The sequence below is a fragment of the Pagrus major genome, chromosome 13 (genome assembly GCF_040436345.1).
Source record: "Pagrus major chromosome 13, Pma_NU_1.0".
In the NCBI taxonomy this organism is placed as follows: Eukaryota; Metazoa; Chordata; class Actinopteri; order Spariformes; family Sparidae; genus Pagrus; species Pagrus major.
Genome location: NC_133227.1, coordinates 7,708,689 through 7,735,946, shown reverse-complemented (window position 1 = coordinate 7,735,946; position 27,258 = coordinate 7,708,689). Strand labels below are relative to the sequence as shown.

At 42.3% G+C, this 27,258-nt stretch overlaps 4 protein-coding genes across 5 annotated transcripts; 2 read left to right on the top strand and 2 right to left on the bottom strand.

Annotated features, from left to right (window-relative positions):
• The first annotated feature begins 2,721 nt into the window (after positions 1 to 2,721).
• Positions 2,722 to 7,553, top strand: inpp5kb (inositol polyphosphate-5-phosphatase Kb). Its single transcript, XM_073480046.1, has 10 exons — positions 2,722 to 2,754; positions 3,073 to 3,189; positions 4,387 to 4,562; positions 4,685 to 4,796; positions 4,874 to 4,983; positions 6,486 to 6,699; positions 6,822 to 6,959; positions 7,044 to 7,127; positions 7,232 to 7,336; positions 7,485 to 7,553. Exons 1-10 carry the CDS (start codon positions 2,722 to 2,724, stop codon positions 7,551 to 7,553), a joined length of 1,158 nt encoding a protein of 385 aa, XP_073336147.1.
• Positions 7,554 to 9,809: 2,256 nt separating this feature from the next.
• On the top strand, positions 9,810 to 15,431 carry nle1 (notchless homolog 1 (Drosophila)). 2 transcript variants are annotated; one of them, XM_073479330.1, is made up of 13 exons: positions 9,810 to 9,895; positions 10,533 to 10,709; positions 10,881 to 11,101; positions 11,238 to 11,317; positions 11,405 to 11,481; positions 11,588 to 11,685; positions 11,950 to 12,142; positions 12,293 to 12,428; positions 12,512 to 12,558; positions 12,645 to 12,847; positions 12,967 to 13,126; positions 13,212 to 13,282; positions 14,490 to 15,431. In XM_073479330.1, the coding sequence occupies exons 2-13, from the start codon at positions 10,575 to 10,577 to the stop codon at positions 14,500 to 14,502; spliced, it is 1,434 nt and encodes a 477-aa protein (XP_073335431.1). In that variant the 5' UTR covers positions 9,810 to 9,895; positions 10,533 to 10,574; the 3' UTR covers positions 14,503 to 15,431. The 2 variants fall into 2 exon arrangements, with proteins under 2 accessions (XP_073335431.1, XP_073335432.1); XM_073479331.1 differs by lacking the exon at positions 9,810 to 9,895 and adding an exon at positions 10,188 to 10,366.
• Positions 15,432 to 17,261: 1,830 nt separating this feature from the next.
• Positions 17,262 to 20,226, bottom strand: slc25a1a (solute carrier family 25 member 1a). The gene is made up of 9 exons (XM_073479991.1): positions 19,977 to 20,226; positions 19,356 to 19,463; positions 19,136 to 19,235; positions 18,518 to 18,656; positions 18,335 to 18,419; positions 18,103 to 18,207; positions 17,893 to 18,008; positions 17,735 to 17,808; positions 17,262 to 17,376 (listed from the first exon to the last, which is right to left on the bottom strand). The coding sequence occupies exons 1-9, from the start codon at positions 20,224 to 20,226 to the stop codon at positions 17,262 to 17,264; spliced, it is 1,092 nt and encodes a 363-aa protein (XP_073336092.1).
• Positions 20,227 to 22,560: 2,334 nt separating this feature from the next.
• On the bottom strand, positions 22,561 to 26,897 carry LOC141007297 (F-box only protein 39-like). Its single transcript, XM_073479642.1, has 6 exons — positions 26,470 to 26,897; positions 26,211 to 26,382; positions 24,955 to 25,254; positions 24,372 to 24,596; positions 22,770 to 22,946; positions 22,561 to 22,686 (listed from the first exon to the last, which is right to left on the bottom strand). Exons 1-6 carry the CDS (start codon positions 26,895 to 26,897, stop codon positions 22,561 to 22,563), a joined length of 1,428 nt encoding a protein of 475 aa, XP_073335743.1.
• Positions 26,898 to 27,258: the final 361 nt, after the last annotated feature.

Here is a 27,258-nt window from a genome sequence, read left to right as displayed (position 1 = left end):
AGATTAGCATTTTTCTTATTTTGCAAGGGGCAATTCCTTCTGGTTGTTTCTCTCCTCCAAGCTTGTTTTCATCCCTCTTTTTCCCTCATATAGTATTGTCCCCTACAGCTCTCTAAAAATTAAAACACTGTTGACTTTCTGCCATGATTTATTGCCTGAACTCTGCCACTAATGATTGAGTCAGATATCAAGTATGAGTAGACACAGATTTCTAACTCAGGTAAAGGTGTTTGGCACTTACAGTAGATACAGTGCTATCTAGTGGCGGACTCAGGATGTTTGAGGGGACAAGGGTGGAAAAAATAAAAAGGGCACCAGCTGTAGGCGTCAGGCACCAGCACACAGAAAGGGCACTTGTTTTATCATGTTTTATCTACCATAGGGGCATCTAAGAGGTCCACCAGTGGTGCTCTCCAAAATTGGATTTAACAATGTGATGCACAAATAAAAGAATTAGAACTGCAATGATTGGTCAATTAATCGATTACTCCATTAGTTGTCAAATATAAATTAACTGCAAACTATTTTGATAATCAGTTAATTGATTTGAGTCATTTTTAAGAAAGCTTCCACCTCCGTAAATGCAATCTGGCTTCTTTACTCCTTTTTGGACAAAACAATGTCCATATAAAGAAATATTTTAATGTTCTATACATCCTTATAGCTATGGTGTGATTCTGACCATAGTTTCTGAGTCAGTGATCCAACCAATGTAAGACTGTTTTCCATAAAGTGAAAAATAAACTTCAGGGTTAAAAAAGTTTCTGCAAGCTTGCTGAAGAGACTATGTGAGGGAAAATCATTTTTATTTTACATTTTTGTTTTGTTTTTTCTAAATAATTGATGGTAATTTTCTTACCAGAGAGACACATTTTCCAACACTGGCGACTTTTAATTCTGTTCAAAGTTTTACCTCACTGCATTTATGGTTTTGAAATCTTTAAACCATTTAAGTATGAGGTCAAATGCGTCAGTGTTGCTGATTGCTTCACGTACTCTGCTTCTAAATCTATTATGCACTTTGTCCACTATTAACTGTGCTGCAACACTTGTTAATTACAATTATTTCAGCTTTTCTTCTTAAGCGGACAAATACTAAAAATAAAAAAAAGACTGTGTCAGAGCTTACAAAACTGCCTTTAAGCTCCCACTTCTCTGTGGGTTTACAAAGATAACCTTTCACCTATATGAGGAGAGACTGGATTGAGGCCAAAAGAAGCTAATGCTATTGTTCGCTGTTGTCCCCTCACTAATTCATGCCTGTAACTGCGGGGTTACATGCATTGTTCAGTGTGCTCAGCTGATAGAGAGAGCGCTGGTAGTAAACCTCTTAGGGATCTGAAGGGTTACCCAAGTCTTGCAACAGTGATGGAGGATCAGCCTCCGGTCCTCCTCTTCTGCCCTCTGTGACTACAATCAAACACACACGTGTTCACATGCCCGTCTCCTGCCTGCGATTATAGTCCAAGTTGGGCTCATTATTGCCCAGATTCCTGAGTCGACCCCACTGCTTTGTCAGTTGTTGCTCCATTGCTGCATGACCACACGGACTCTGCCACAGAGAGGACTGCACCAGTACAGGCAAACTTCACCCTGGGCTTTTCAGTTTTTCATCCTGGATTTAAATCAGACGTTGCCTGAGAGATTTGACTAACTACGAATCAGTTCTTGTTACTTCCAGTAGCCTGGGCAGAGTGGAGGACTCTTGCATCAAATGGCTGCAACCAAACCAACCAAAGAAGTCTGAGGTGAAATCAAGCCAAAGGCGTTTTTTTACTGGATTTGGCTTCTTAGCTCTTGCAGGACAGTGTCTTTATTTTCAACCTTCCTGACCTTTCTGACATACAACAAAGCCAACACCAGGAAGACCTTTTTTCAGTCTAAGATCCAAAGATGGACCTTTTGACAGACAGTCCACGCTTGCGCTCGGACAGCATGAGCAGCTCAGCGTCTCAGAGCTCGAGGTCCAAGATGCTCCTCCGCCAGCGTCTGTCCCAGCTGCTGACCTGCATAGAAGATCTGAGCTCTGACGATGAAGCCAGCGAAGAGGTGTCCCGCACGCTGGACGAAGCGTTTCACCTCTGTGGGCGTCTCGTTCCCACAGACGGATTCAGGTTGACACGTGCTCATCCACACATAGACAAGTTTACACGGATACACACACACAGGAGGTGTTTAAGAAATAATAGCAAGAATAATTTTCTGACTCTCTTGTCTTCACAACCTTAGAGGAAAGGACTCATGGTGTAAAAGCTAAAATGTAAAAAGAGTGTAAAAACTTAATTTAAAGTATATCCGGATCATACCTGGGTTTCTTTACAGTTTGAAACTTCATAATTTCAATAGTAAAAATGACTTTATTAACTGCATTAACATGAACTAACCAAACACTCTGACAGGCTGCACATGGTGACCTGGAACGTGGCCACCGCGGAGCCCCCTGAAGACATCACCTCTCTGCTCCAACTAGACGTTCAGCCCCCTGCAGACCTCTATGTTATTGGGTGAGAAACTTTTTTGCCAGGAATTGGACTGAGGGATAAAATGTCTCTTTTAATGAATTGGCTAGAAAAGAAGGAAAAGGTCAAGAGCGTCAGTGTGTGGTGTTTCTCATCGGCTGGTGCTGGTGTGGTTGTGTGTGTCAGCCTGCAGGAGGTGAATGCCACCCCGGTGAGGTTCATCTCCGACATGCTGGCGGAGGACTCCTGGAGCCACGTCTTCATGGACACACTGGCACCCAGAGGCTTCGTCAAGGTGAGAGGGGACAGATGGAGAGAAAGGGAAACAGGACTGGTTACACACTTGGGTCCTATGGGTGTATGTGGATGTAAACAACTGGTATGAATAATAGTATCTTGAAGGCTGCCTCTGAAAACTTACATAATCATGGGGTCACTTTGCATAAAAGTTTTAATAATGAGTGCATGCAGTTTTATACTGGTTATGTTTTGTTTTGTTTCATTTGATGTTATCTTCAATGAATTGTAGTTTTCTTTAAGCTGTATATTTGCATATGCTCATATAATACAAATAATGGTGTGTAATATTAAATCTATTTAAATCTCTGTCTAGGTCACATCAATAAGGATGCAGGGTTTGCTGCTGTTGGTCTTTGCCAAACAAATTCATCTCCCCTTCATCAGAAAGATCCAGACCACCTACATTCGTACTGGCATCTTTGGTTACTGGGTAAGAAAATGGTTTATTGGTTAGCTCTGAACCAAGAATCCCACTGGCATCAGATGCTGCAGAGATTAAACTCTGTTATGAAAGGCCTATTGTGTTTGTTTAGTGGAATGTGCAACAGCTTTGAACGAAATCACAAAGAAAGACCACTCAAACTGGTGCAGTACACTCGGGCAAACACTTGAAAGACAAACGGTCTAATCCAGAATCTAAGTTATTATAAAAAAGGGTGATTGAGAGGTGATTTTTAACTATAGTATATTTAATTTTCTTGTAAACACTGCAGTAAAATGAGTCTGGATTATACTTACAATCCTGGATATGTTATTCTTCAGAGATAAAAATATGACTTTAAAGGTTCCATATTGTAAAAAGTGAGATTTTCTTTTTTTTATTATAAAGCTTGTCTAGGTGCTTTTTAAATACTGTGAAAGTATCAAAGGCATCAACCCACAGAGAAATACACACTGCCATATTCAGAAACTGTTCTTTTAAACAAGCCGTCAGGACTTCTGTAAGATTGTGATGTCACAACTATACAGTCACCGCCCACAGCCACACCCCCGGCACCAGAGGCGGGTAGTAACGAGTTACATTTACTCGGTTAGACGTGCTTAAGTAACTTATTTGAGTAAACTGTAACTTTTTTAGTAGATTTTTTATAAATCAATTTTACCTCTGTTACTTTTGGCTACATTCATCACACTACTTTCATTTATTACTTTATGCATTCATGCAAATTCTGTCAGCTGGTCTGCTGGTGCTTAGTGTGCCAGTGTTTTTTTCTTTTTCTTTTTTATTCAAGTTACTCAAGTAACTTTTTCAGTAAGTATTTTCTATTACTAGTTTAACTTCTGCTTGAGTACTTGTTTTTGAAACGTAACAGTATTTTTACTCTGGTAGTTTTTGGCTGCTCTTCCCAGCAGAGCCATGGTTGTAAAACACCAGCAGAGCTGAGATAAAGTGGGCGGTGCCTGCTCAGGCTTGTGAGAATTGACCAATCAGAGAACACTGGGCTATTTGGGAGGGGGGCCTTAAGGAGACAGGCACTAAACGGAGCGCTCATGAAGCATGTTTTGTAGTAGAGCGTGTTATGAAAGCATAAACTTAGCTTAGCTTAAAATGGTGCCTTTACACTTATTGTGTTAGTCTTTTGAAATCCACTTCCATCTTTCCTCCTCCTCTGTTTATCTGTGTCAGGGTAATAAAGGAGGAGTGACCGTGCGTTTTTCCTTCTACGGCCACATGGTGTGCTTCCTGAACTGCCACCTAGCAGCTCACATGAACTACGCTCTGCAGCGTGTGGATGAGTTTGAGTACATCCTGGAGTCACAGGACTTTGACCTCTCTGACACCCCAAATGTGCTGGACCACAAGTCAGTACACCCACCCACGCACACACACACACACACACACACACACACACACACTGTGAAATATATACACTGAGGGTTGTCATTTAGCAGGTATAATGAAGCTCCATCACTCTCACACACAGGGTGGTGTTCTGCTTAGGAGACCTGAACTTCCGTATCGCCGACCACGGCTTGCACTTCATCCGCTCGTCCATCAACAGCGGACGCCTTAATTTGCTCTGGACTAAAGACCAGGTGATGTGCAGGAATAAGCGCATACACACATAAAAAAAAATAATGTCCACTTACTAATTTATTTCATGTTCCTACAGCTCACCATGATGAAGAAGAATGAACCTTTCCTGCAGGAATTTGAGGAAGGGCCATTAAATTTTAAACCCACCTACAAGTTCGACCGTAACTCCGACACCTATGATACCAGGTAACACTTGAGACATACAAATATATTACACACAAATATTCAACACATTTCTCAAACTTCATCTTTGCTCTTGTTTCCATTGGAATTTTGTACAGCACTCCAAAGACATGGTTGGGTTTTAAGTAAGACACGCTACGTTTTTTTGTGTTGCATGCCCCACATTCGCTTATTTCTTAGTCACGGCACCATCTGTCCTCATTTCAGAATCTTTAGTCAGAATTAAATATGCAGCCCCTGAGACACACACAGCAGGAAGACAAACCCTGACGTATATAGATGAAGTTGGGAGCAGCTCTTTCTGTGAGTTGTTTCCATCCCTGACACTAGCAACATGTATGTGTCTCTCTCAGAAAGAGCACTGTGGCACTGCCCCTAACCATGTACAGACCCAGGCCCCTGCAGCGCTGCAGCACCACCCTCTTCTTCCTCCTCACCTCCCTCACCTGGGGGCTGCTCTTGGCCTGGTTGGGGGCCTGGTACAGGGAGCTAGACCCGCCAAGGTGGGTGTCTCCATAGATGTGAGGAACACAAGAGCGCCCCATTCTATAGAAAAGGCACCGTAATGGCTGTATATACAGTATATAACCTACAATCACAAAATAACTGGAGACACTGATAAAAACACACAGGGCTGATGTATTACAGAAATGAAGACATCATGCACCCTGCACCCCACTGTTTGTTCTTGCATATTGTATGTGTGGCTTTATATATTAATGTGCATGTACAAAAAATGTAATACCACGTCAAATGGTATTGTCCACTCCTAACACCCATCATTCCTCCACAGCATGCTACACTGTAGGTATAGCTCTGCACTTCGTGTGTGTGTGTGTCTGGTTCATGTACTTAAAAGGAGACCTATTGTGCATTTTTTTTTCTTTCCTTCAGTGTTTTATATATGTTCTTGCACGTGAAAGATCTTGAAAGTTTGCACCAACAGAAGCTCCTCTCTCCCACAGAAACCACGGCTCCTGAAACGCCTCGTCAGTAGTCCCGCCTTTAATTCCGTGGCACGTCACCATGTCAAACAGTTGCATAATTTATAACTAGCAGCTAGTTTGGCATATAAGAATTGATTTAGCACAGCTGCTTTGTTGTTGTAAGCGCTCCTGGCTCAGGCATGTTTGAGCTGACCAATCAGAGCAGATGGGGTAACCAGGATAGGCAGGCCTTAAAGAGACAGGAGCTAAAACAGAGCGTTTCAGACAGAGGGGGAATACAGTGCTGCTGCACTGGACAGTATGAGAATACTAATGTGTTTTTTGGAGCATTGAAGCATGTAAACCTGTTCTAGTAGTAACCCAAAATAGAAATAGGAACCTGACAATGAGCATAATATGTCTCATTTAACAGCACTGTTTCCAATATTTTTGTAAGTTTTGTTAGTTAAATTAGCACAAATGGAAGTGCGACTTTTCAGGTAAGCAACGGAAACACAGAATTCAGCTCATTCTCAAACTGGAAACTGTGCTGTCAACACTTGCCTTTGCTTTGCTCAGTGGCAAGAAGAGGAAACCAGCCTGGACCGATCGGATCCTCTGGCGCATCAAACCCAAGCCCCTGCCTTCAGAGGATGATGATGAAAAGGCATCGACTTCTACTGATGATGGGCTCGATGAGTATCCACTCCTGGTCGCTCAGGACAAATACACCAGTGATATGAGCTACGGAGTCAGTGACCACAAGCCCGTCATTGCAACCTTCAGTCTGGAGGTGAGAACACACTCGCTGTAGGATGTCCAGCTCATATAAGTCTGCCTCTTTCCCACCATTAAGTGAAGAGTTCTCTCTTTATTATTAAAGCTTCCCTTTCCTCCTTCCTGTCTCTCTCACAGCTGAGGAAGTGCTTTGACATACCGCTGGTGCACATATCTCCTGTGGGCGTATGGAGCGCCGACCAGGATGCACTTCTCACCTACACCATCCAAGAGGACTTCATGTCTTCCACATGGGACTGGATTGGCCTGTACAAGGTACAGACAGGACAGACGACGAGAGAAAAAACAAACAATACAAAACAAGACAGATTTGATCTCATGGGGTTGTTTTCATTGCAGGTGGGATTCAAGAGCGCGTCTGATTATGAAACCTTTGTGTGGGTCAGAGAGGACGAGCTGCCAGAGATAAATGAAGTCATACAGGTAAAGTGCAAGTGAGGCATTTGTGTCATGTTTGGACAAATACTATATGTTTATGAATGCATGCTTCTTTCATTTGAATATGCGTGTGTGCATTATGGTTGCAGATATCAGTGGATAAGGATGAGATCCCTCTGCTTGGTGGACAGTATGTTTTGGGTTACTACAGCACAAACATGCAAAGCATCCTTGGTCTCAGCGCTAACTTCCAGGTGAGTGTACCACTTTGACATCTGTAGTCATATTTTATAATGTATGTAAACCTTATTATTGTGTCTTTACTTAGGAAAATATTGTGTCATTTATGCTCTAAGAAACATCACTTAGTTTTAAACTCCTATATTTGTTTTGATCTTGCAGATCCTGGAGTCAAAGCGTGCCGTCATGGAGGGCCTCGTTCCTGAGAACGTCAACGGAGTCAACAAATAAGCATAAATTCATCTCAGTGCCGCATCTTGTTCCTCTCTCCTGGAAACGCACTCAGAATTGATTCAGACTTTCAAATGCCCCAAGATCAGCTCCGTCATCTACTGGATAAGATGGCACAGTCATTAAATAGTAGCCACCACACTGTGCCATCACATGGACTGGAAACTTCAATTTGTTGTTTCCAACTTTGCCTTTAAGTAAATCACCTTCAGTCTATACAACAAAGGTTTATCATGTAACAAGTCGCCGTCCAGCTTATCCACAGGCATTTTTGTGCCTGTTGGAGCAGAAAGTATAGAAATAAATTTGTTTTTTTTTAAATTGGTGGACATGTACAGCAGGTCAATACAGTCCTTGGTCAAATTGCATTTGAATATACATTTTTTTATGTTTTGTTTTGATCTACATTAGTGCCAATACAGAGAGCTGTACAATAAATGACTGAGAAAGTGAGAAAGATCTGCCAATGTTTACTGTATAGATAAGTCTATGTTAATGCAGGGTGCTTTACTTTATCTGTACTGTCATAATGCAGAAAGATGCTAATCTGGTAATTAAGGATTTAAAAATCTTGCTATGGATAATTTGAACCATGCATTATTTGACCTAGGTGTCTTATATGGTAAAGATGCGAGAAAGATCTGAAATAAAATGCACACGAGTGTGAGGATGTGGATGTCTATGCTCATATATTGCTTTATAACAAATATTTGCAATGTATATGAGGTAATATAAGTCTAATGTGTATCAGTGAACAGAATCACGAGAAAATTGTATTTTGAATTTATGTCAACAATAAGATATTAATTATTTATCTATCTTCCTCAAAACATCTTAACTCTCATTTTTTTCACATTAGTGCAATACAGAATGCTTTTTTCATTCAATGCAGATAAATGATGATTATCGTCACAGAACTGTCAAAGTGCTTCTATGTGCTTACGTGTTACAGTGATATTGTGTGAATTTGGTTGACTGACCGATTGACTGATTAAATGAACAATATTGCAGCAACAGAACACAATCAGCTTCTACTATGTGTAGTGACATCATGTGATCCAATGTGCTGGAGAATGTCTCTCAAGTTAATCTGTGACCATAACGACTTGTTTTTAAAACAACCCAAAATGTTTGAAGTCTAATTAAACTGAAAATTTGCAGCTGACTGTGAATGTTCATTGACATATAAGGCCATAGGGTCAATGAATAATCAGTGGGACAGTTATGAGTTCTAATTAACAAATATGACCAATAATTTAGGCATTTAACCTGTAACTCTATGTCTATGACATATTGCACCAACTATATTGCACACTACACCATGACATCACACTATACCATGACATATGATAGTATTTACATCTCACATTGCTATAAATTATCACAAAGAAAAAAGATTAAAAAATTCTAGCAAACAACACAGGCAGTCCAAAACAAACAAGCGTCATTTAGCGATATGGTTTCAAGCTAGCCTCTATTTTAAGTACTTAAGACACAGATTAAAGTAATCTGGGTACATATGAGTTACACCAAGATCAAAGAAAACACGACCAGTCATCCATTTACCAGTTCTATCTTTCCATCCCATTCATAAATGTAATTTATGACACATATGCCCCTATATCATGAGTGATGCCATATATGTTAGCTATAAGGCAATATATGATTATTATATACACAAATCCTTGGAAATATGGAATTATAGGTTTACAACGAATAATACAGATGGTATAATTTCCATATGTACATATATGAAAAATGTATAAATCCTGAATTTTTATATGATATTCTATGCTGCAGCCATACATGTTAATAATATAGACCTATATGTAATATGTAAAGATATCAGTTTATAACATACATGACATACACATAGTAAAATTTGTATATGTACATATATTCAAAGAATATATATGATCTTTTTTTGTATATGAATATTGTATATTACACATTTATACAAATACATATATGTTATATGTACAAACAATTACACTGTATATGTGACATATTTGACAAAATATGTAATTTACATACATACACATAAATAGTCTATAAATTATATAAACATTCTTATAATAGGTTTCATATAACGTTTGTAGCCTACATAATGTTCAATATGTAGAAATATCAACGCAGAGAACTTACAGAAATATAATTAAAGTGAAGATGAGTATTAACTCGGGCGGCGACGGTTTCTCCTTTACCCACATTACTTTCCCATAGTTCATTGCGCGACTTGGTTCACTGACATGACAACGCCGGCTCCTTGTTACATCTTCCTTGTAAAGGCTCTTTGGTGTTACACACGTGGGGAGTTTTAACACATCGCTACGTCGCTGAAGGTAAAGTTTTAGCACATGTCTCGTCAATTTCATATCATATCAAACTGGACACAGTTGTGCAAACTAGTGACTGGTGTCTTACTGCCCTCCGGTCGCTGCTACAGTGAATTAGATGTCCTAAATGCTAGCTAACAGCAGGCTAGCGGAGTTAGCTTTACTGGTTGACACCATTGACTGTAGTTGACAGAGGCTAAGTTAGCTAAAAGTAAGCTGCTAAAACAGTCAATTTTAGGTTGTTCGATGTGCTCCAAAACTGTGTAATGTCAGTGTCAGTATCAATAACATTGCTCTACAATGTCCTGTTCTCTAACGATGGACCGTAACATAATGGGCATGTATTTGTCAGATAGTTTAGCTAAAGTTAGCGTTAGCTGTAATGTTGCCTTCACGACACAACTGAAAAACCCGAAGTGAATTATTCACTTTAACGGAAAGGTTATGTTTATATAAATACAACGTCTTGGTTTGGCTGTAAGTGATGCAACACCCCAACATTTAACACATGATGTATCCACTCTGACTGTCTTATTAGGAACTGGTTGTGTTATATAACAGTATTTAGAGTTTACCTGTATATTTCTGATGTTATTTATTGAGAGCATGTACATGAAATGTGTTTGTCTCCATCTATGTACAGAAATATCCTTGTCAGATTTGGATCCAAACCAAACAGAAGACAATGAGTGAGGACGTGGAGCGGCTGTTGATCCAGTTTCAGGATGAGGCTGGGGAGGTTCTGGGTTCACCTTTTGATGTGCCTCTGGACATCACACCAGACAAACTGCAGCTGGTCTGCAATGCACTGCTACAGAAGGTACCCAGCTGGCATTATGTCACAGAAATATAGGATTCAATTTGTGATTGTAGTCTTCACGTAACCAAATGAAGATTTTATTATTCCTGACTTTTACAAACACATAAATATCCTCCGGAGATAAACTCTGGAAGTAAACATATCTTTGTTTTTTGCTGTTCCCCTGTGTAGGAGGAGCCATTACCGCTGGCGTTTTTCGTGCGTGGAGAGGCTGAGGTGGTGTCCAGTCTGGGCTCGTGTGTGAAGGCTCTCGGGGTCGAGACAGAGCAAGTCCTGCCAGTGGTGTACCAGCCTCAGGCCGTGTTCAGGGTTCGAGCTGTAGCCCGCTGTACCAGCACACTGCAGGGACACACAGAGGCTGTCATCTCAACCGCTTTCAGCCCGACTGGCAAGTGAGTACCTGAACAGCTGCCAACTTCTCTTTCCCCGTTTTGTTCTGATTTATCCAAGAGTCCTTAGTTTGCAACAGCAATTAGAGGGGGTGAAACTGAATTGTGTTCTGAAGACACACTGCTGGGTTTGTTTCAGATATCTGGCCAGCGGCTCAGGTGATACCACAGTGCGTTTTTGGGACTTGACGACTGAGACGCCTCAACACACTGCCAGAGGTAAACGGTCACTTCTGTAAGGCATCAAAATACAAATGATTTGTTATAGTACTGGACACTATCGAGCTGTATTCTGCTTTATTTTAGGACACACACATTGGGTACTGAGCATCGCCTGGTCACCTGATGGGAAGAAGCTGGCTTCAGGGTGCAAGAACAGTCAGGTGAGCTCCCAACACACACACACACACACACACGCACGCACACACACACACGCCAGATCTGTGTTTTTAGGTGATTTTATTGTTTTTTGTGGGGCTGTTTCTGTAGATCTGTCTGTGGGATCCAGTGACAGGCACACAGATTGGGAAGACTTTGACAGGACACACCAAGTGGATCACTTGGCTCTGCTGGGAACCTCTCCATCTGTGAGCACTGAGTTCTTCACCTTCTCATTTCCATACACTGCTGCCTTTTAAAAAAATGTGTTTTAATTTTGCAAAAACAATAAAATAAATGCTGAATGAGAGATTGCATTTAGTTGCAGACGGCAGTAGAGTAGATATTACCCAGAATGTGGCGTTAGGGCTTTGGCTCTCTATCGTGTATACTTGATTTTGAATTGGGAAACGTCTTCAACATTTGACCTTTTATTGCTTTTTCCTAATCGCCCCTCTGTCTCTCCCTGTCAGTAACCCAGAGTGTCGGTACTTGGCCAGTAGCTCAAAGGACGGCTCTATACGTGTTTGGGACACTGTGTTGGGACGCTGTGAGAAGATCCTGACCGGACACACTCAGTCAGTCACCTGTGTGAAGTGGGGAGGAGATGGACTTCTCTACACTTCCTCCCAGGACAGAACGGTCAAAGTCTGGAGAGCCAAAGATGTAAGTGTGTGTGTGTGTGTGTGTGTGTGTGTGTGTGTGTGTGTGTGGCTGAGAAACTTATTACAGTGTTGATCTCCACAGACAGAATGAGTTGAATAAGAAGGGGGAAACATCTGTGTTTTAAAAAGGGACTTTAATGTGTGTCTATAGGGTGTCCAGTGCAGGACTCTGCAGGGTCACGCCCACTGGGTGAACACCCTTGCTCTCAGCACTGACTACGTCCTGCGCACTGGAGCTTTTGAACCAGCAACTGCCACCATCAACCCCCAGGACCTCAGTGGATCGTGTAAGGATCGTGCAACAATTCTAGTGGGAACATTTGTTACTAGAGGATGTTTTCATTTAACAAGCCTTTTGTTTTTCCCCCAGTGGAAGAGCTGAAGGAGCAAGCTTTGCAGAGATATAATAAAGTTCGGGTAAGCACTGTTTGTTGACTGTACTGATGTGTTTAAGTCTGCACGTCCCTTGTATCGTTTCCCTCACTCCTGCTCTCACGCTGCAGGGTCCAGCTCCGGAGCGCCTGGTGTCCGGCTCAGATGATTTCACCTTGTTCCTGTGGAACCCTGCAGAAGACAAGAAGCCTCTGGCCCGGATGACGGGCCACAGCGCTCTGGTCAATGAGGTGCTCTTCTCCCCCGACACCAGGCTCCTCGCCTCTGCCTCATTTGACAAGTCCATTAAAATCTGGGATGGACGCACTGGAAAGTAAGAAAATCTCAGTAATAAATGTGTGTGTAATACCCCAGTTGTCCAGGTGATGGAGCTGCAGGCTTAAGATTTTTGTGCATCACTGTTAAATTATGTGTTTGTCCACTCACCCACAGATACTTAATGTCCCTGCGTGGCCATGTGGGATCTGTGTATCAAGTGGCGTGGTCGGCAGACAGCAGGCTGCTGGTCAGCGGCAGCAGCGACAGCACGCTTAAAGTTTGGGACGTCAAGACCGGGAAGCTCAACATGGACCTACCTGGCCACGCTGATGAGGTGAGTGGAGGAAAAGCTCTAGTTCCTGATAGTTGTGTATTGATTGCAACCTACTGTCTAACTGTCTTGTTTCTTGTGTGTGTAGGTTTTTGCAGTGGACTGGAGTCCTGATGGACAAAGAGTGGCCAGTGGTGGGAAAGACAAATGTCTCAGAATGTGAGTGAGAGGCCAAGAAGCCATCTTTTATCCTTTCTGTCAGTTAAAGGGACAATTTGCCACATTGTTTGTAGATGTTCAATCAGTGTTGATGGTGAATGAAGTCGGTTGAAGCAATAAGTTCTGCAGTGTGTGCTATATTGACCAAGAAAGCTGGTTGCTTCTGCTGTGGAGCTGTACCAGCAGTGCCTACATGTACCAGGATTATGAAATAGACTTACACACAGCAGCCACACACACACACACACACACACACACTGTGCCTTCATGTACTGTTGGAATTATCGGAAAGACGTAATTCCAACTGGGAAAATTCATCCTTTCAAGTCAGAACAACAACTCTGAAACTCTGGTGCAAACAAGTATTGTTTAGTCATTGTATCGTTTCCTTTGCTCTTTCTTGGTACTCAAATACTGGAAGCAGCTGTCAACATGTCGTTTAAACACTCCTTTTGGCGCCCATGCTGCTCCCACATTTCAACATGACAAATATGAACACACTGAAGTCGAGAGCATGACTTCCCAGCTCAGTTAAAAAAACATCTGAGGAGCACATGAATGCAGCAACACACAGTGTGGATCCCAGAACAAAACGGGCTTAGTATAACAACACAGTTAATGCTAACTGAGCTAGCGCTACCACAAAAAACAAAAAGTTACCTGCATCCAGCCGAGTCCTCCCACTATTCAAATGAGGCTCAACATTCACAGTTTTCTCCTGACTTTACCTCAATATCACAACTTTAGTCCAACATGGACCCAGACTGGGAGTATCCACATTAGCCTAGCAGCATGCTAACGCCTAATTCAACAGGCTGATCTACAAAATAAGCAGCAAAACGAAATAGAACATGGCAGTACGTACAGCTACGAAGTTTGAAGTCGGCTCACAAACAGTTTATCGATCCATTCTTGAGCCTGTACACTTACCGGTTCCTAATGCAGTCCGTAGTAAAATTCGCACATCTGTGAGCTTGTGAAGAAGGGGGAGCAGTCTGGGGGGTGAAATACTAACACAAAAGTCAAACCTTTCCATCAAAAATGAAGGTAATACACTGGGTCTTTACATGATCGGGTGAAGTCGATGAAGACCTTTGTGTTGGTTCCTGCTGCCAGAAACAGAGCAGTTAGAAGTTAAATTTCCCCTGAAAGTTGAAAACCAGTGTTTCCTCGTACCTAACTCTCTGGCTTTGTGTTTTATTTCCAGATGGAGAAGATAGCCACACCTCTGTTCCCCTGTCCTAACTTCAGCAGAGGATTTCACATCGTCTCCTGTCGAGAAGCCTGACAGCTGGAGCAACGGTGGCTAGACTGCGCCTAATCCCCCCCGTTAGGCTTTATTACACCGTCTGACGGTGATGGCATTGTGTCAGGAAACTCTGGTCCATTCATGGAGCGAGTGGCCTGTCCAGGTTCAAAGCCCGCGTGGGAATATTAACAATGCAAAACTGTTAAGGTGTTCAGCTGAGCGGGCATGTTTATAATCATCCATCCTTTTGAGATCACAGCAAGTAGATGTATGTCATCCCAAATCTAAACATGTAAGAGTTTCCATTCATGTACATATTGTTTTGTACACATCAAGGGCCCTGACATGCAAAGTATAAAGCCTTATTATAGCCTATATGCAGAAACTGCAAACAAGGTTATATGTTAAAAATGAATATATCACGGTTATACACAATATATAAATATAACCAAATTCTGACTGCAGACTATGTAAAGAAATGAGATGAACAGGATGTAACCAGCACAAACTGATTTCTCAGCAGTGTGGGTCTGTCCCCTCCTTCACCTTGAGACTATATATTGTAGGTGACAGGTGGGCCGGTGAGTCAACAGGTGGGAGCTCTAATACCTTCCTCTGTGATGTTAATGCTGACCGAGCTGGCCCTGCTCCCTCAGCCTTTTAATCTCCTCTGTCCTGCAATCAGCAAAGCTTCAGCCCCCTGATTTTCTTTCTGGCGCTGCGGTGAAGCCGAACGTCACCAGCTCTGAACTCTGTTGATTCTCATCCCAGTGAAGGAAGAAACAGGTTCAGCATTTCAGTGAGAATAACCTGTTTTTTTTTATTTCCTGTACATAACTGGCTTTGTGAATATTTATTTCACAACTTCTACCTTGTCAATAAAAAAACAGGGAAACTGTATTTGACTCAAGTCCTTACATGACCTGCCGTACCTCACTTCTGTATACTTTACGTCTTTACTCGCTCCATTTTGTTATTAGCTCAATCAACCTAAAATATATAACCAACTGTTTGTCCTTTCACAGATCAGACAAGCATAAAAGTCGACCCTCACTGAGATACTTTACTACCTACGTATGAGTAAATTGCAGTTCATTTCGTTAATCTGATGTCTTAACACACATTTCCGTAGTCACACAGCTCAGGTTTGTTAATGACAAGTTTATTGAAACCAGTGAAACCATGTTATGTCCAAATATGACTCTTGACCAACAGGATCACACTGACTCTGATATGCTGTACGATGAGGTACACATGCTTGTCGACCTGTTCAGAAAAAGCAGCAAAGCATAAACACGAGTCTAAACAGTAAAAATGTGCTTTCGTTAACGAAACAAAATGGTAGCGACATAAAGATTAAACAATATTTCTGTTACACTCTATTTAAAATGTAGTAAAGATTTGCTCCTATCAGGGATATTACACTGGGTTCTACTGGAGTGGTTTGGCAAAGAGGAGTAAAAGGCTTCTGTGCAAGGCTTCTGTGTGGTGCGATCAAAACCAAGCCTTGCTTAAATATTAGCCACTTATTATGTAATCCAGTCTCTGACATATCCAACGTCCCTTAATGTCCTTCACATATATGTAAACACTACATCAGTCAAGAATGAGAGCAGTCAAAGACGACTAATACAGAGTTAGTGTTCAAAAAGCTCCTGGCGCAGGTTAGCTTGAGGTAAACAAAGAATATTAAAGTGACTAGAGGACAGCTTGATGAGTGAGCACTGAAGTCATATGGCTTACATAGTCGGACATTTTTACATCTCATCTAGAGTAGGAGTGGATTCACTGTAGACTGAGGCTCTGAGCAAAGCGTTCCCGCTCAAATATTCACAATTAAAGCCTTCACATGCTTGTCTGATGTGAAAAACGCCGTGACTTTCCCCAGAATGGCAACAACGAGCTCCCTACTATCTGTCGACTGCATGTAAAGATTGTGCTACATATGGATTTGTTTGTGTCGGCAAGACCAGATGCTACGTCAACATTCATGCAGCCATACTCTTGTTGTCAGCAGCGGCCACAAAATGCACAATGAACAGCATTTAAGGCTCATCATCATCACCGGCGAGGAAATACTGCGGATGTTGTGCGACGAGACCACGAGCAAGGTCTAGAAAGCAATCACAACACCGACTTGTGTTGAAGTACTGCACGGATATTTTTTGAAGTACTACAGCGAGCTTGTTTGTGTCCGGTAGCGTTCTCCGCTCAGTTTAGTAAGTACTCAGTGAGTCAGAAGACACATTTACGGTTTCAGTACAAAGTGTTCACTCTACATCATGTACGGTAACAACAGTCATAGAAAGCTAAAACGTCAGACATACGTAATATCCCTTTTTTCGAGTTAGTTTTTCCTCTCTCTAATCTGATCCTTTGGTTAATAGTGTACGTCCGTCTCTAAATACTCTAATGTTTCTGGTTAGAACACTCAAGAAACTTGAGTCTGGACATTTGACTTAGCCTTTTGCTGCTCTTCAAAATAAAAGAATGACTCTGCAGCCTGACCACTCGAGGGAAGGAAGAGAAAAATGCTATAAACTCATCCCTCCCTGGATACGTCCTGCAAATCATTTATACAACCTAACAGAGCACAAACTGGTAAAAGATGACATGTCATCAGCTCAGGGCGATGCAGAGAGCTCGTATGAAGTTGAGTAGAGGTGTTCAGTTGTGCGTAGCATGAGGCACTGCTCCGTGCTTCCCTTCCGGACCTCGGTCCCCGTCCGCCTACTGGGTCTTCCACACATTGTTGAGTAGTTTGACTACCTCCTCGTAGATGACGAAGACTATGGCCACGTCCAAGCAGACACGGCCGAGCCTTGGAACTGTTCCTTTGTAGAAGCTAGGAAGGACGAGATGAGATGAGGTTGGATGGCTGTAACAGCTTGCATCAGGAGTAGTGGGGGAAATACAGTACAGTTCGATTCGATTCCCGTTTCAGGTCTATTCTCACCAAAATTCAAGAAATAGCCTAACTTGAATAAACACAATGCACGTTTACATCCGTCACATTTCACCATCCAGTCGATTTCACCCGTACAGCCCAGTTTTCTAAATTGTTACAGGCAATCATGATGTCAAGAATTGGATTTAAAGTTCCAACTACTGACTGTTCTGCAGCGAGACGTAATGTTTCAAGAGAGAATCACATCGAAAAATCAATCTCAACGCCTATAGGAGCAGGATCAGGGTTAACTTACGCCTGGGGTCCTTCTTGCTTCAAGATCTGAAAGGCACAGTCCACTGTGTTTTTGTAGCGGTGGGCCTCCAGACCCTACAAAAAGGAAAAAAAGTGTCTTGTTAAGAATGGAAAACCTGATGTTTTGGCAGTTAAATCACTACAGGGTGTCATTCCTACCTGCATCCTCGTCTTCACCACATCTAAAGGAGTATTTCCAAAGACACTGGCAGCTCCCGCCGTCGCTCCAAACATCGCTGTGACAATCGGGTGCATTTCCTTTCTGGGGTCGTCACCTTAGAGGCCAAATCCAAAAGTAAATACATCACTCGGATGGAAAAAAGGGGCAGGGACATTTGATTTTGTTTTACGGTAAGTAGCTTTTCTCACCTTTGTACCAATTGCGCAATAAGTTCATCACATAGAACCGGATGGCCTGATTGGTTCCTTGTTTCAGCACGGTCGCTGTCAGACCTTGATACGTCCCCCTCACACCTAAATGAGTCCAACAGATTGTGTTTTATCTTTGAGCACAAACCACACCATGTGCATATTGGTCGTTACAGACTCAGCTCTCATACCCAGGAGCCAAAGTGACCACTGATCCATCCTGCTGTCTTACCCTGTTCTCTGATAATCTCACTGACGCCGTGAAAGAAGCCTCTGTAGCGCGGTCTGAGGGAACACTGGTCGTGGATCATCTTCACCTGGAGGACGAGGGAAGATTTCATCAGTCTGTTGTTCATTCAGAAAAAACATGTTTTTTTGAAGAGCTTCCTAAAGTACACCATCCAGCTCCGCTGACCTTGAGCGTCTCCATGGGGCAGACGACCACAATGGCCTCCGCAATACCTGCTCCTAAACCGCACAGGAGACTCCGCGTGTTGTCTAGCCGACCCGTGGGGTCACGCATTGGGTTGCTGAGCATCTCGAACGTGCCAAACCTGATGGGAAGGTGATACATTCAAAAATAAATGATAATAGGGGAACATTTGTGTGATGGATTCAAGTGTCATGCAAACCAGTGACTCACTGGTAGTGCCCCAGTGAGGCTGTAACTAGCAGTAGTATAGTTGATGGTTGCAGTTTCTGTAAATTAAATTAAAGTAAATTAAACATCTTGAGGTTTCGGACAGCCGGTTGAACAAAACAAGACCTTTGATGAGATCACTTGAGCTCTTGGACTTTGAGAAAGTGATCTGCAGATTATTCAATAGTGTTGTTGAAGCCCCCTAAATGTGGCTGCCTTTAACTTAAGTACAAAGAAATGCTGTCACTGCTTTGACATCAGTCAAGTGTTCAACTCATTTCAATTTAAAACCCTGCAAGAGGCAAGTGTGCTGTTCTATTTAAGACAAAAGGTGTACTTGTACATCAAATCTGTCAAATAGAAACTACTGTATATTCATGTGTGCATCGTCACCTCACTGCAGACTTGGGTATTGATCCATAGAGCAGGGAGCTGAGACCTCGATACAACCCTCTGAGCCCGTGATCCTGCACAGTCAACTTCACACAGTCACCTGCGTACACACACACACACACACACACACACACACAGCATCCAGGAGTGAGTAACCCAGCAGAAGATGAGCACACAAACCTGCAGTCAGTCAGCAGTCACACATGTCCCAGTGACCTACCGATCCCTCTGTATCTCGGCGGGTTGGCTCTCCCATCGAGCTGCAGCTGGGTCTTGACGTACTCTGTGGGGAAGGTGATGCAGATCTCGATTCCTCCTGCGATGCCACCTGAGTGAGACAAACACAGCCGTGGAGATTTGTTGACTCACTGTGCAGGATTGCTCTTGAATGTTCTGTCAGGAGGAGCTCCCACTACTTGTATTTCAGTATGATACGGATGAGACGGACTAATTGCAGGGCGGTGCTGATGCTGGGTCATGCCCGGTGTATCTTTGTGTTTGATCAAATGCTGATGTGATGTGAATCAACAGCAGTGTCTGTGCTGAGCTGGAAAGATCAGCTGAGGGCAAATGAATGTACAGTCAAAATGCAGCATAAAAGCATCTTTATACATGTTTTACTTTGAATTCAAATGAATCAAATAAGATGGCAAATCAATGCAGAAACCCCACAAATGCATCATTCAGATGCTGTAGCATCACCGCTGACTGGGTGACCCAGTTCTGCATGGATTGCCTTTAATGGGCGACAGATTGAGATTAGGCTGCGCTGTGCAGGGAGCAGTAGGCTACCATGAAGGGGGGAAACCTGAGAGAAGAATAACTGCGATGCAAAACCAACCTGCAAGGATGGCCTTTCCAGGATGCGTCAGTTTCCTCCCTCCGATCGCAGCCGCCGCCAGGTTTCTCCTCGCCGCGTACGAGCGCTGGTGGGCCGGCAGAGAGCCCGGCCCCGCGGCGGCGGCAGCGGCGGCGGCCAGACGCCGGGATGAAGGCTGATGATGCGGAGCCGAGCTCGGGCATCCTCGCCTGACACCGCAGCTCTCGCACGGCCCCTCACACACCGAGAACGGCTTCAGCAGCGAGGACATGTCGGTGGTCGGTGGTTATAAAAAATCTCAATGTCAGACAACAACAACACAGAGAGGCGCTGAGGGAGCATCAATATTCAAAGAGCGGTCAGGTGATGGGGCAGGCCATTGGCTCAGCACGCTGTCTAATGCCGTTACTCATGTCACGTGACTGTGCATGATGTCTGCGGACCAATAGCGTGGAGGATGCTGCTTTATTGATGTGGCGAGACTGTCAGCTACTATCATGCTCCACAACATTGAACACCGATATGAACTCATATTACATCATATTAAGAACATGTGAAAATTGTGCCATCACAGATCAAATACTTCTCTCTATGGTAGACAGATGTAATCAACAAAGCTTATTACATCATTGTTAACAATGAAATGCGTTATAAACCATTTATTAAAGGGTAACTCCACCAATTTCACACATGTAAGTGTGTTTACAGGTCTTGTGGAGTACAACTGCATATGTGGAAAAAGTAGTATAAATCCTTTTGTGACAGAAAAATTGTTATTATTTTACAGCTTGCCAATTATTAAAATTTTTTAAAAGAAAAGATGATATATAGTGAAAATCCCAAGGCACATTCAGCCATAGTTGGTAGGTAAGGTAAAACTCGTTAGCTGATGTTAGCATTCAACAAATTCCTAGCTAAAGCCACCATTTGATTTAACCCTGCGTATTTCACTTCCAGGTTTAGACAGATGTCTCCAAGACTGTTTTCTAATGGAAGCTAATCAGTTATCAAACCTGTTTGTTTTACCTTGAAATATGGTCCGATGTCCCCCCAGATTAAACTATCCATCTTTACAGTCGCTGGTCAATCAGGTAGCAGTTGTTTGTCAGACTGATTCAACATACCAGGAAGATGGGAAGATGAGGGAAATGGCCGCTCATAGAACAACATTTTTTGATAACCCATTAGCTTCCATTAGACAATAGCTAATGTTAGCATTCAACCACTTCCTAGCTAACATTACTGTTTGATTAGGCTACATCCAGTGCATTGCACTTCAAGTGTCCGAGATGTGAGTTGATATTTTAGAATTAATTTCTGCTTTTCTTACTGTATCGTGTAAAACTCTCAAACAGTTATAGCTAGCAAGAAGGCTGTTGAATGCTAACACCAGCTGTTGTCAAACAGAAGCTCAAAAAAGGTTGTTTTACATTGAAATATAAGCCGTTGTCCCTCCCATTTTCACTATCCCGTGACTTTTTGCTTACTGATCAATCAGGGAGCTGTGAATTTATATTAATTTGCCAGAGCCTATTTGATATTGGACTTGCAACCTGGATCACAGGAGTACAACATTTGAGCTTCCCATCCTGAGCGTTATGTCAGAGGAAAATGGCCGCCATGTGAATTTGGTCCATTATAAAGTTGCAGTTGATGTTTATAAACCTTAGCAACTGCTTAAAACAGTGAAATAACTATTAACTAAAGTTTAATTACCTACAAATTCACCATTTAGTGATGATGGTTATTAGAAAGTGTTGCCAAAAGGTGCTCTAACAAGTATCATCCTACAAAGTGCAAATAATAAACCTTTAATTGCTTTAATTTGAACTGCATCACTTGATTTGTGCATCGCTGGAAACATAAAAAATAAAATATTACAGAAGAATGTATGTAAGAAATAAATACAATAAAACCCCATAACAATAAATAAAATGTTAATTAAGAGACCGAACAAAAACAAGTTGCATGTACGCCAAATATGTACTTAAAATACACTGCATATTGCTCATGCAAGGCAAGCAGATAGTGCCATAGGCTGCGGCATCACGCTACATTGGAATTGCCTGGAATAGAATGGAATCAACTGTATGTTAAGTGTGTAGAGGTATTTACAGTGTGTGTTCAAGTATGTAATAACAGAGGGACTAATGCTTGTATACTCAGAGGGATATTGTGATCATAATTATAATTAGAAGAAATTAACTGAATAAGATTAAAGCCACACAATAGACCTAACTCCCTTGGTAGCGTGTCACGAGCCGTGCAATCAAGAGTTTAGCATATTGCTGCCGCCGCTTAATCCCTGCTCCCTTAAATAGTGCTCTCGCCATGCCAGAGCACACACACACACACAAACACACACACACACTGCCTCCCCCCCATCACCCTTTATAATGAAAGTAGGTCAGGGTTTCCACACAGCCCCCACCTCCCTGAGAAAAACATAGACAGGAGCAGAGACAGTCACTGTTAGAACTCCAAAGTATAACAAACAATTTGTGTTCATTTGATTAATTAATTTGTTAGACAGATGGATTCAATGCTTCATTTTATTTATTTTTTTCTTTTTATGTATGTCAACTTTGCTCATGATCACCCATTATCATATCATAGATTTGACCATGGCAAAAAAATCCAGTTGATGAGGGAGATGCCGGTGGGAAGACAGTATCTCCGTCAGCTGTTCTTCTTTCTCTGCAATGTTGTCACTTACTGAGTAGATTGTCACCTGGAAGACATCGAGCGTTAGTTATCATGGTGTGAAAATACATCTCAGTAGCTCCATGTTCAGATTCAGCTCCTGTTTCTCACTTTGATCTTGTTGAGTGAGCTTCTTTGACTCAGTCTGATGTGCAGCAGCCTCGCCAAGGTGCTCATATCCAGGAAAGCCCGGATACTCAGCCGCTCCAGGCACTCACACATCTCAACCAGCTCCAGCAGCTCTTCGTCAATTGATTCCCTCCTGTTGATCAGGTCCAGGTTCAGATGCTACAAACAGACATTCACATTGTTTTAATGCACTAAACTGACTGCAATTAATTTGGTTCTTCACCAAAATGCCTCCAAAAAACAATATAACTACCTCGGATTGTACTGTATAGACATTTCAAAATATACATAAAACTTAATTTGCCTGTCTATTTAAAAAACAGATAACAATGTTGTTGTTGGATCCAGTTAATCCAATACATCCATAAGGCAACAGTAAACACACTGTCCAAACACCCAAAACGGTGGTCATTGGTGTGCTGATTACTGAGAGATTTGGCGGTAGATAGACCAAAAAATGTTTGACAAAAAAATGTAGCTGCATCTCAATGACATGGTGTTGACAGCTCTATAAAATGCTAATGTCACAAGCTAGCATGCTCACACTGACTGTGCTAGCATCCTTTGGATTGTCACAGAAAATCCGACCCGAGTCCTTAACAAAGAAATCCACAGTTCAGCAGCATTAAAAAAATCAAACAATCGTCCTCAGGCTTCTATAGGCAATGAGAGAGACGGGCAAGTTTTCATTTTTTACGTCGCATCAAATCCACTCAAACATGGCCAATAAAATGTAAATTGCTACAAATGGTTACATAGAAAGTACATCTGAAGCTGGTGGGATTGAAATTGGTATTGAGAATATCTAGTCTTAAATGTAAGTATTGGGCAACATGAAATTTTGAGTTTTGTGTAGCAAATTTCATGGTAATCCATCCAGAATATTTGTTGACACATTTTTCTCAAACACACAAATTTGACCATCATAGTGGCGCCAAAGGAACATTTTCAAGGCATCCAGAGGTTGTTTTGCAGGATAATTGGAGACTTTGATCAGCTGGTGGCACTAGAGGATCACCAAATCGCGTAGTCATTGAGACATTTAATCTAAATTTAATTTAATCTTTTTTTTTTTTAAAGGCAACTTGCTGAGGGCATAGGGGGAAAAGTCAAAAGGGCACCTGGGGACCATGGATGTCTGAAATTTCATGGCAGTCCTCATCAGTTGTTGAGATATTTCAGTCTGGACCAAAGTAGTAGACAGACAGGCCGACTGACATTGCAACCTGTCAGTATCCAATCTGTGCCAGCTGCCTGATCACTTCTACACACGTGCATAGATCAGGTGCTAACGCCTGAGTGATGGTTAATTCTAACCCTAAATCATCTCCAGCCACCTGCACAACACCTGAGCCATGCCGCTAGCATGTCTAAAAATCAAAGATCAGCATCTCTTCTCAGACGTAATGAGATGGCTACTCGTCATGATCACCCACAGAGCTCCTTGTGAATAATCTTCATAGAGAACTACCTCAAACCTCAGCAAACCACACCAAAATTGCTTAAAATATTACACATAATGTGTTTGAACATTCAGTTTGACGACATTTCACTTTGTGACGCTGCATTGCTCAGCACCCTGACCTGAAGACAGCGCCTGTACTGCGGCAGCATGTCACAGAGGAGAGGCCTGGCGCTCCAGTTTGGGTTGAAGAAGAAGTAAGTTGACATGCTGAATTCTGTCAGGGGAATCTCAGGCAGAAGAATCCTCATAAAGCAGGATGGGGTGATGGCTCGGTTCACTGTAAACCCGACGTTCAGGTTGGGGCAGCTTGATGCCAAAGTTGCCCATGAGTCACTGCTCACCAGCTTGAGAAAGAAGATGAAGCAGAGACAGAAATGAATGAAGGAAACCCAAGGGGGTTTCATTTTCACCAATGGGATTTTATTTTTTCTTCTCTTCTTCACTAGCTCAGCATGTGCTCACACCCAGGGCCTTTACACTGATCTTACAACAACTACACTATTATCTTGCCAAGAGGAAGATCTTAGTGGATAAGCTGGCAGAATGATTTTACACTGTATGGGCCATGCAGGTTTGTGTGTGTGTCCTTCATCTCTGGTTTTTCAATGAAGGCCTTAAGTGCCATCACACTTCAGCCATGTACGTAAACAGTTAAGTAGTTTTATTGGGGCTAATCCAGTAATCCCTTTATTTCTTGCTTACTTGATGATGGGGCTCATTCACAGCGCAGTGCAGTGAAAATGTTTGCAAAGTCTTCCCATCTCGCCACCTCTTTCCTCTGTGTCTGTCCTGGAGAGCAGTCAGCAGCAGGCTTGACAGATAGGAGTAACTCATGCTCAGGTTGGTGAGGCCTTGCAGTTGGAGCAGGACGTGGGGCAGGTTGGAGTTCAGGGAGACATACTCAGTGTTGGAAAAGAACCCCCTCAAGTCCAAAGACGAGATGTAGCAGGGAGGGTCGTGGTGCCCCTGAGAATGTGAAAGGGCATAGAGCAGGTGCAGGCCCTAGAAGTACGACGAACAGGAATCAGAAACAGATCAACTAACTGCAATCAGTGTAGTTGGTACTGAATACAAGTTTGATCATATATGATTAAAATTTCACAGTAAACATCACATTTGCACAATAGTCCCCTGTGAATTTAAAAAGTTGAAGTGAGGCACACTATTAAGTTTAAATTTAAGTTGTCTGATCTAAAAACTATTAATAGCTTAAAATTATTAGTCTTATTTACTTGGTCATTTTGAGGTAATCAGTTTCCTCGATTTAAAAAAAAAGTCACATTGTCAGATTTTATAGTGTATTACCTTTCTCCTTCCATTTTAAAGTGACCCAACTCAAATAATAATTGAAAATAGAAAACTGACTGTATACAATTATTCTCACAGTGGGATGGTGTTTATTATAAAGGATTTCAGGACAGCATTGAGCTTTTCTTAACAGACAAATCAGTTTAGTGAAATAACACTGTAAAATCTGCAAAATGCCTCTTTTCCCCTGTTTATTCTGAATCTATCTACTGGGCTGCTTGCACTCTACCATGACCTCATCCTTAATTCTCTCATATGTCTGTCTACATAGCTTGTTTGATTGTTTTCAGATTCTAAACGGTTTGTATTTTCTATTGTCTGTATTGTATTGTGTATTGTTCGGGACCCCAGGAAGACTTGAGGCACATGTGTTTCTACCAGGGATCCTGAAATAAACATACACTTAAACATCTTGACAGTTTCTGTAAATTCTGCCGTCTTTAGGAAAGCTTTTGTCTAGAATGTAAAATTCTGTAAATAATAAATGAGCTGTCAGTTATGTCCACTGCAAAAACGATTCATTCAATGATATACTGAACACCTCCACTCCTTTAGACCTCAGTTAATGAGCTTTGGCTTATCTTTTGATTGCCACCTGAGGCAGTGACATATCTGCTGATACATTATCTTTAAACTGGTGTTGCACTCACCTGACTCATGCTGTTTTGCATCCCGTTCAGACTAACAGAGGTGAGTTTTGAGGCTCGTCTGTGGAGGAAGCGAATCAGGCAGTCTATTAAAGAGTTTCTGAGACGCGGGACCCAGCAGGTCCGGTCCAACTCCAGCCCTGTGAGCGTAAGAGACCGCAGTGGGGCCTGTACTCTGTGGAGACAAAATCATGTTCAGTTCAGGGATCAGTTGAGGTGTTGAATTGTCTGTTTGGCATTCAGAAAAAACACACTCCTTTACCTGGTGAGCTCAGAAAACAGCCTGCTGATGGTCACCTGCAGTCGCTGGGCTACAATTGCCCTGGCAGGAGGCCACACACGCACCTCAAGCCTCTCCAGGTAGACTCCCAGAGAGCGGGCATAGGCCACAGCAGAGCATTCAGACCTGGATCTGGGATGCCAACCATTGAAGAAGAAGAAGTGGTAGCGCCAGAGAGAGGGGGAGCGCATGACATGGTGCCAGTGATGGCAAACCAGGTTTGCACTCCTGCGATCACGGTAAGGAAGAAAGCTGAACACCTGAATCAAACACAGATCAGGAAGTGTGGCCAGACTGCTTGAGATGGACTCAGGGCGTTCATCACTGAGATCTGAGTCGTCTTCTCCACCATAATCTTCCTCCTGAGGGCTGCCTTCTCTGTTTGCCACTGGGACAATCTCCTTATCCATTTTTGTTTGAAATATCCCTTTATCCTGAGACATTATGGATTTCAAGACGGGATGCTGCAGCTTGAATTATCAGTAAGCCCTGCTGTCTGTGAGAGAGGCCATATTCCCCCACTTAGTTCAAATCAAAACACTTTATTTGAGTTCAGTTGATGGCCTGTTTTGATTTGATATAATAAATGCTCAAGGAAACTGGTTTGAAACATGACAGCACAAAAAATCTACGTAAGCAAATGATACCACTTTCTGTTAAAAGTTGTAACTGATGCTTGTATTAATAATTAATGAGTCAGCTAATAAGTATGCTCTCTACATTAGTAACAAGTCATGAATAAGAACAATATTTGGGTTGTTAATTTGTGGA

Excerpts from the sequence above, each read along its gene's own strand:
- slc25a1a (XM_073479991.1), bottom strand. The coding sequence starts at position 20,226 with ATGTCCTCGCTGCTGAAGCCGTTCTCGGTGTGTGAGGGGCCGTGCGAG. Across the intron at positions 18,420-18,517 it reads GCCCCATGGAGACGCTCAAG|GTGAAGATGATCCACGACCA; the intron begins GTCAGCGGAGCT and ends CTCGTCCTCCAG. Across the intron at positions 17,809-17,892 it reads TGGTGAAGACGAGGATGCAG|GGTCTGGAGGCCCACCGCTA; the intron begins GTAGGAATGACA and ends TCCTTTTTGTAG.
- LOC141007297 (XM_073479642.1), bottom strand. The coding sequence starts at position 26,897 with ATGGATAAGGAGATTGTCCCAGTGGCAAACAGAGAAGGCAGCCCTCAG. Across the intron at positions 26,383-26,469 it reads CTGTTTTCTGAGCTCACCAG|AGTACAGGCCCCACTGCGGT; the intron begins GTAAAGGAGTGT and ends TTGTCTCCACAG. Across the intron at positions 24,597-24,954 it reads TGAATGAGCCCCATCATCAA|CTGGTGAGCAGTGACTCATG; the intron begins GTAAGCAAGAAA and ends TTCTTTCTCAAG.
- nle1 (XM_073479330.1), top strand. The coding sequence starts at position 10,575 with ATGAGTGAGGACGTGGAGCGGCTGTTGATCCAGTTTCAGGATGAGGCT. Across the intron at positions 10,710-10,880 it reads GCAATGCACTGCTACAGAAG|GAGGAGCCATTACCGCTGGC; the intron begins GTACCCAGCTGG and ends TCCCCTGTGTAG. Across the intron at positions 11,102-11,237 it reads GCTTTCAGCCCGACTGGCAA|ATATCTGGCCAGCGGCTCAG; the intron begins GTGAGTACCTGA and ends GGTTTGTTTCAG.
- inpp5kb (XM_073480046.1), top strand. The coding sequence starts at position 2,722 with ATGGACACACTGGCACCCAGAGGCTTCGTCAAG. Across the intron at positions 2,755-3,072 it reads CACCCAGAGGCTTCGTCAAG|GTCACATCAATAAGGATGCA; the intron begins GTGAGAGGGGAC and ends ATCTCTGTCTAG. Across the intron at positions 4,984-6,485 it reads TCCGACACCTATGATACCAG|TGGCAAGAAGAGGAAACCAG; the intron begins GTAACACTTGAG and ends TGCTTTGCTCAG.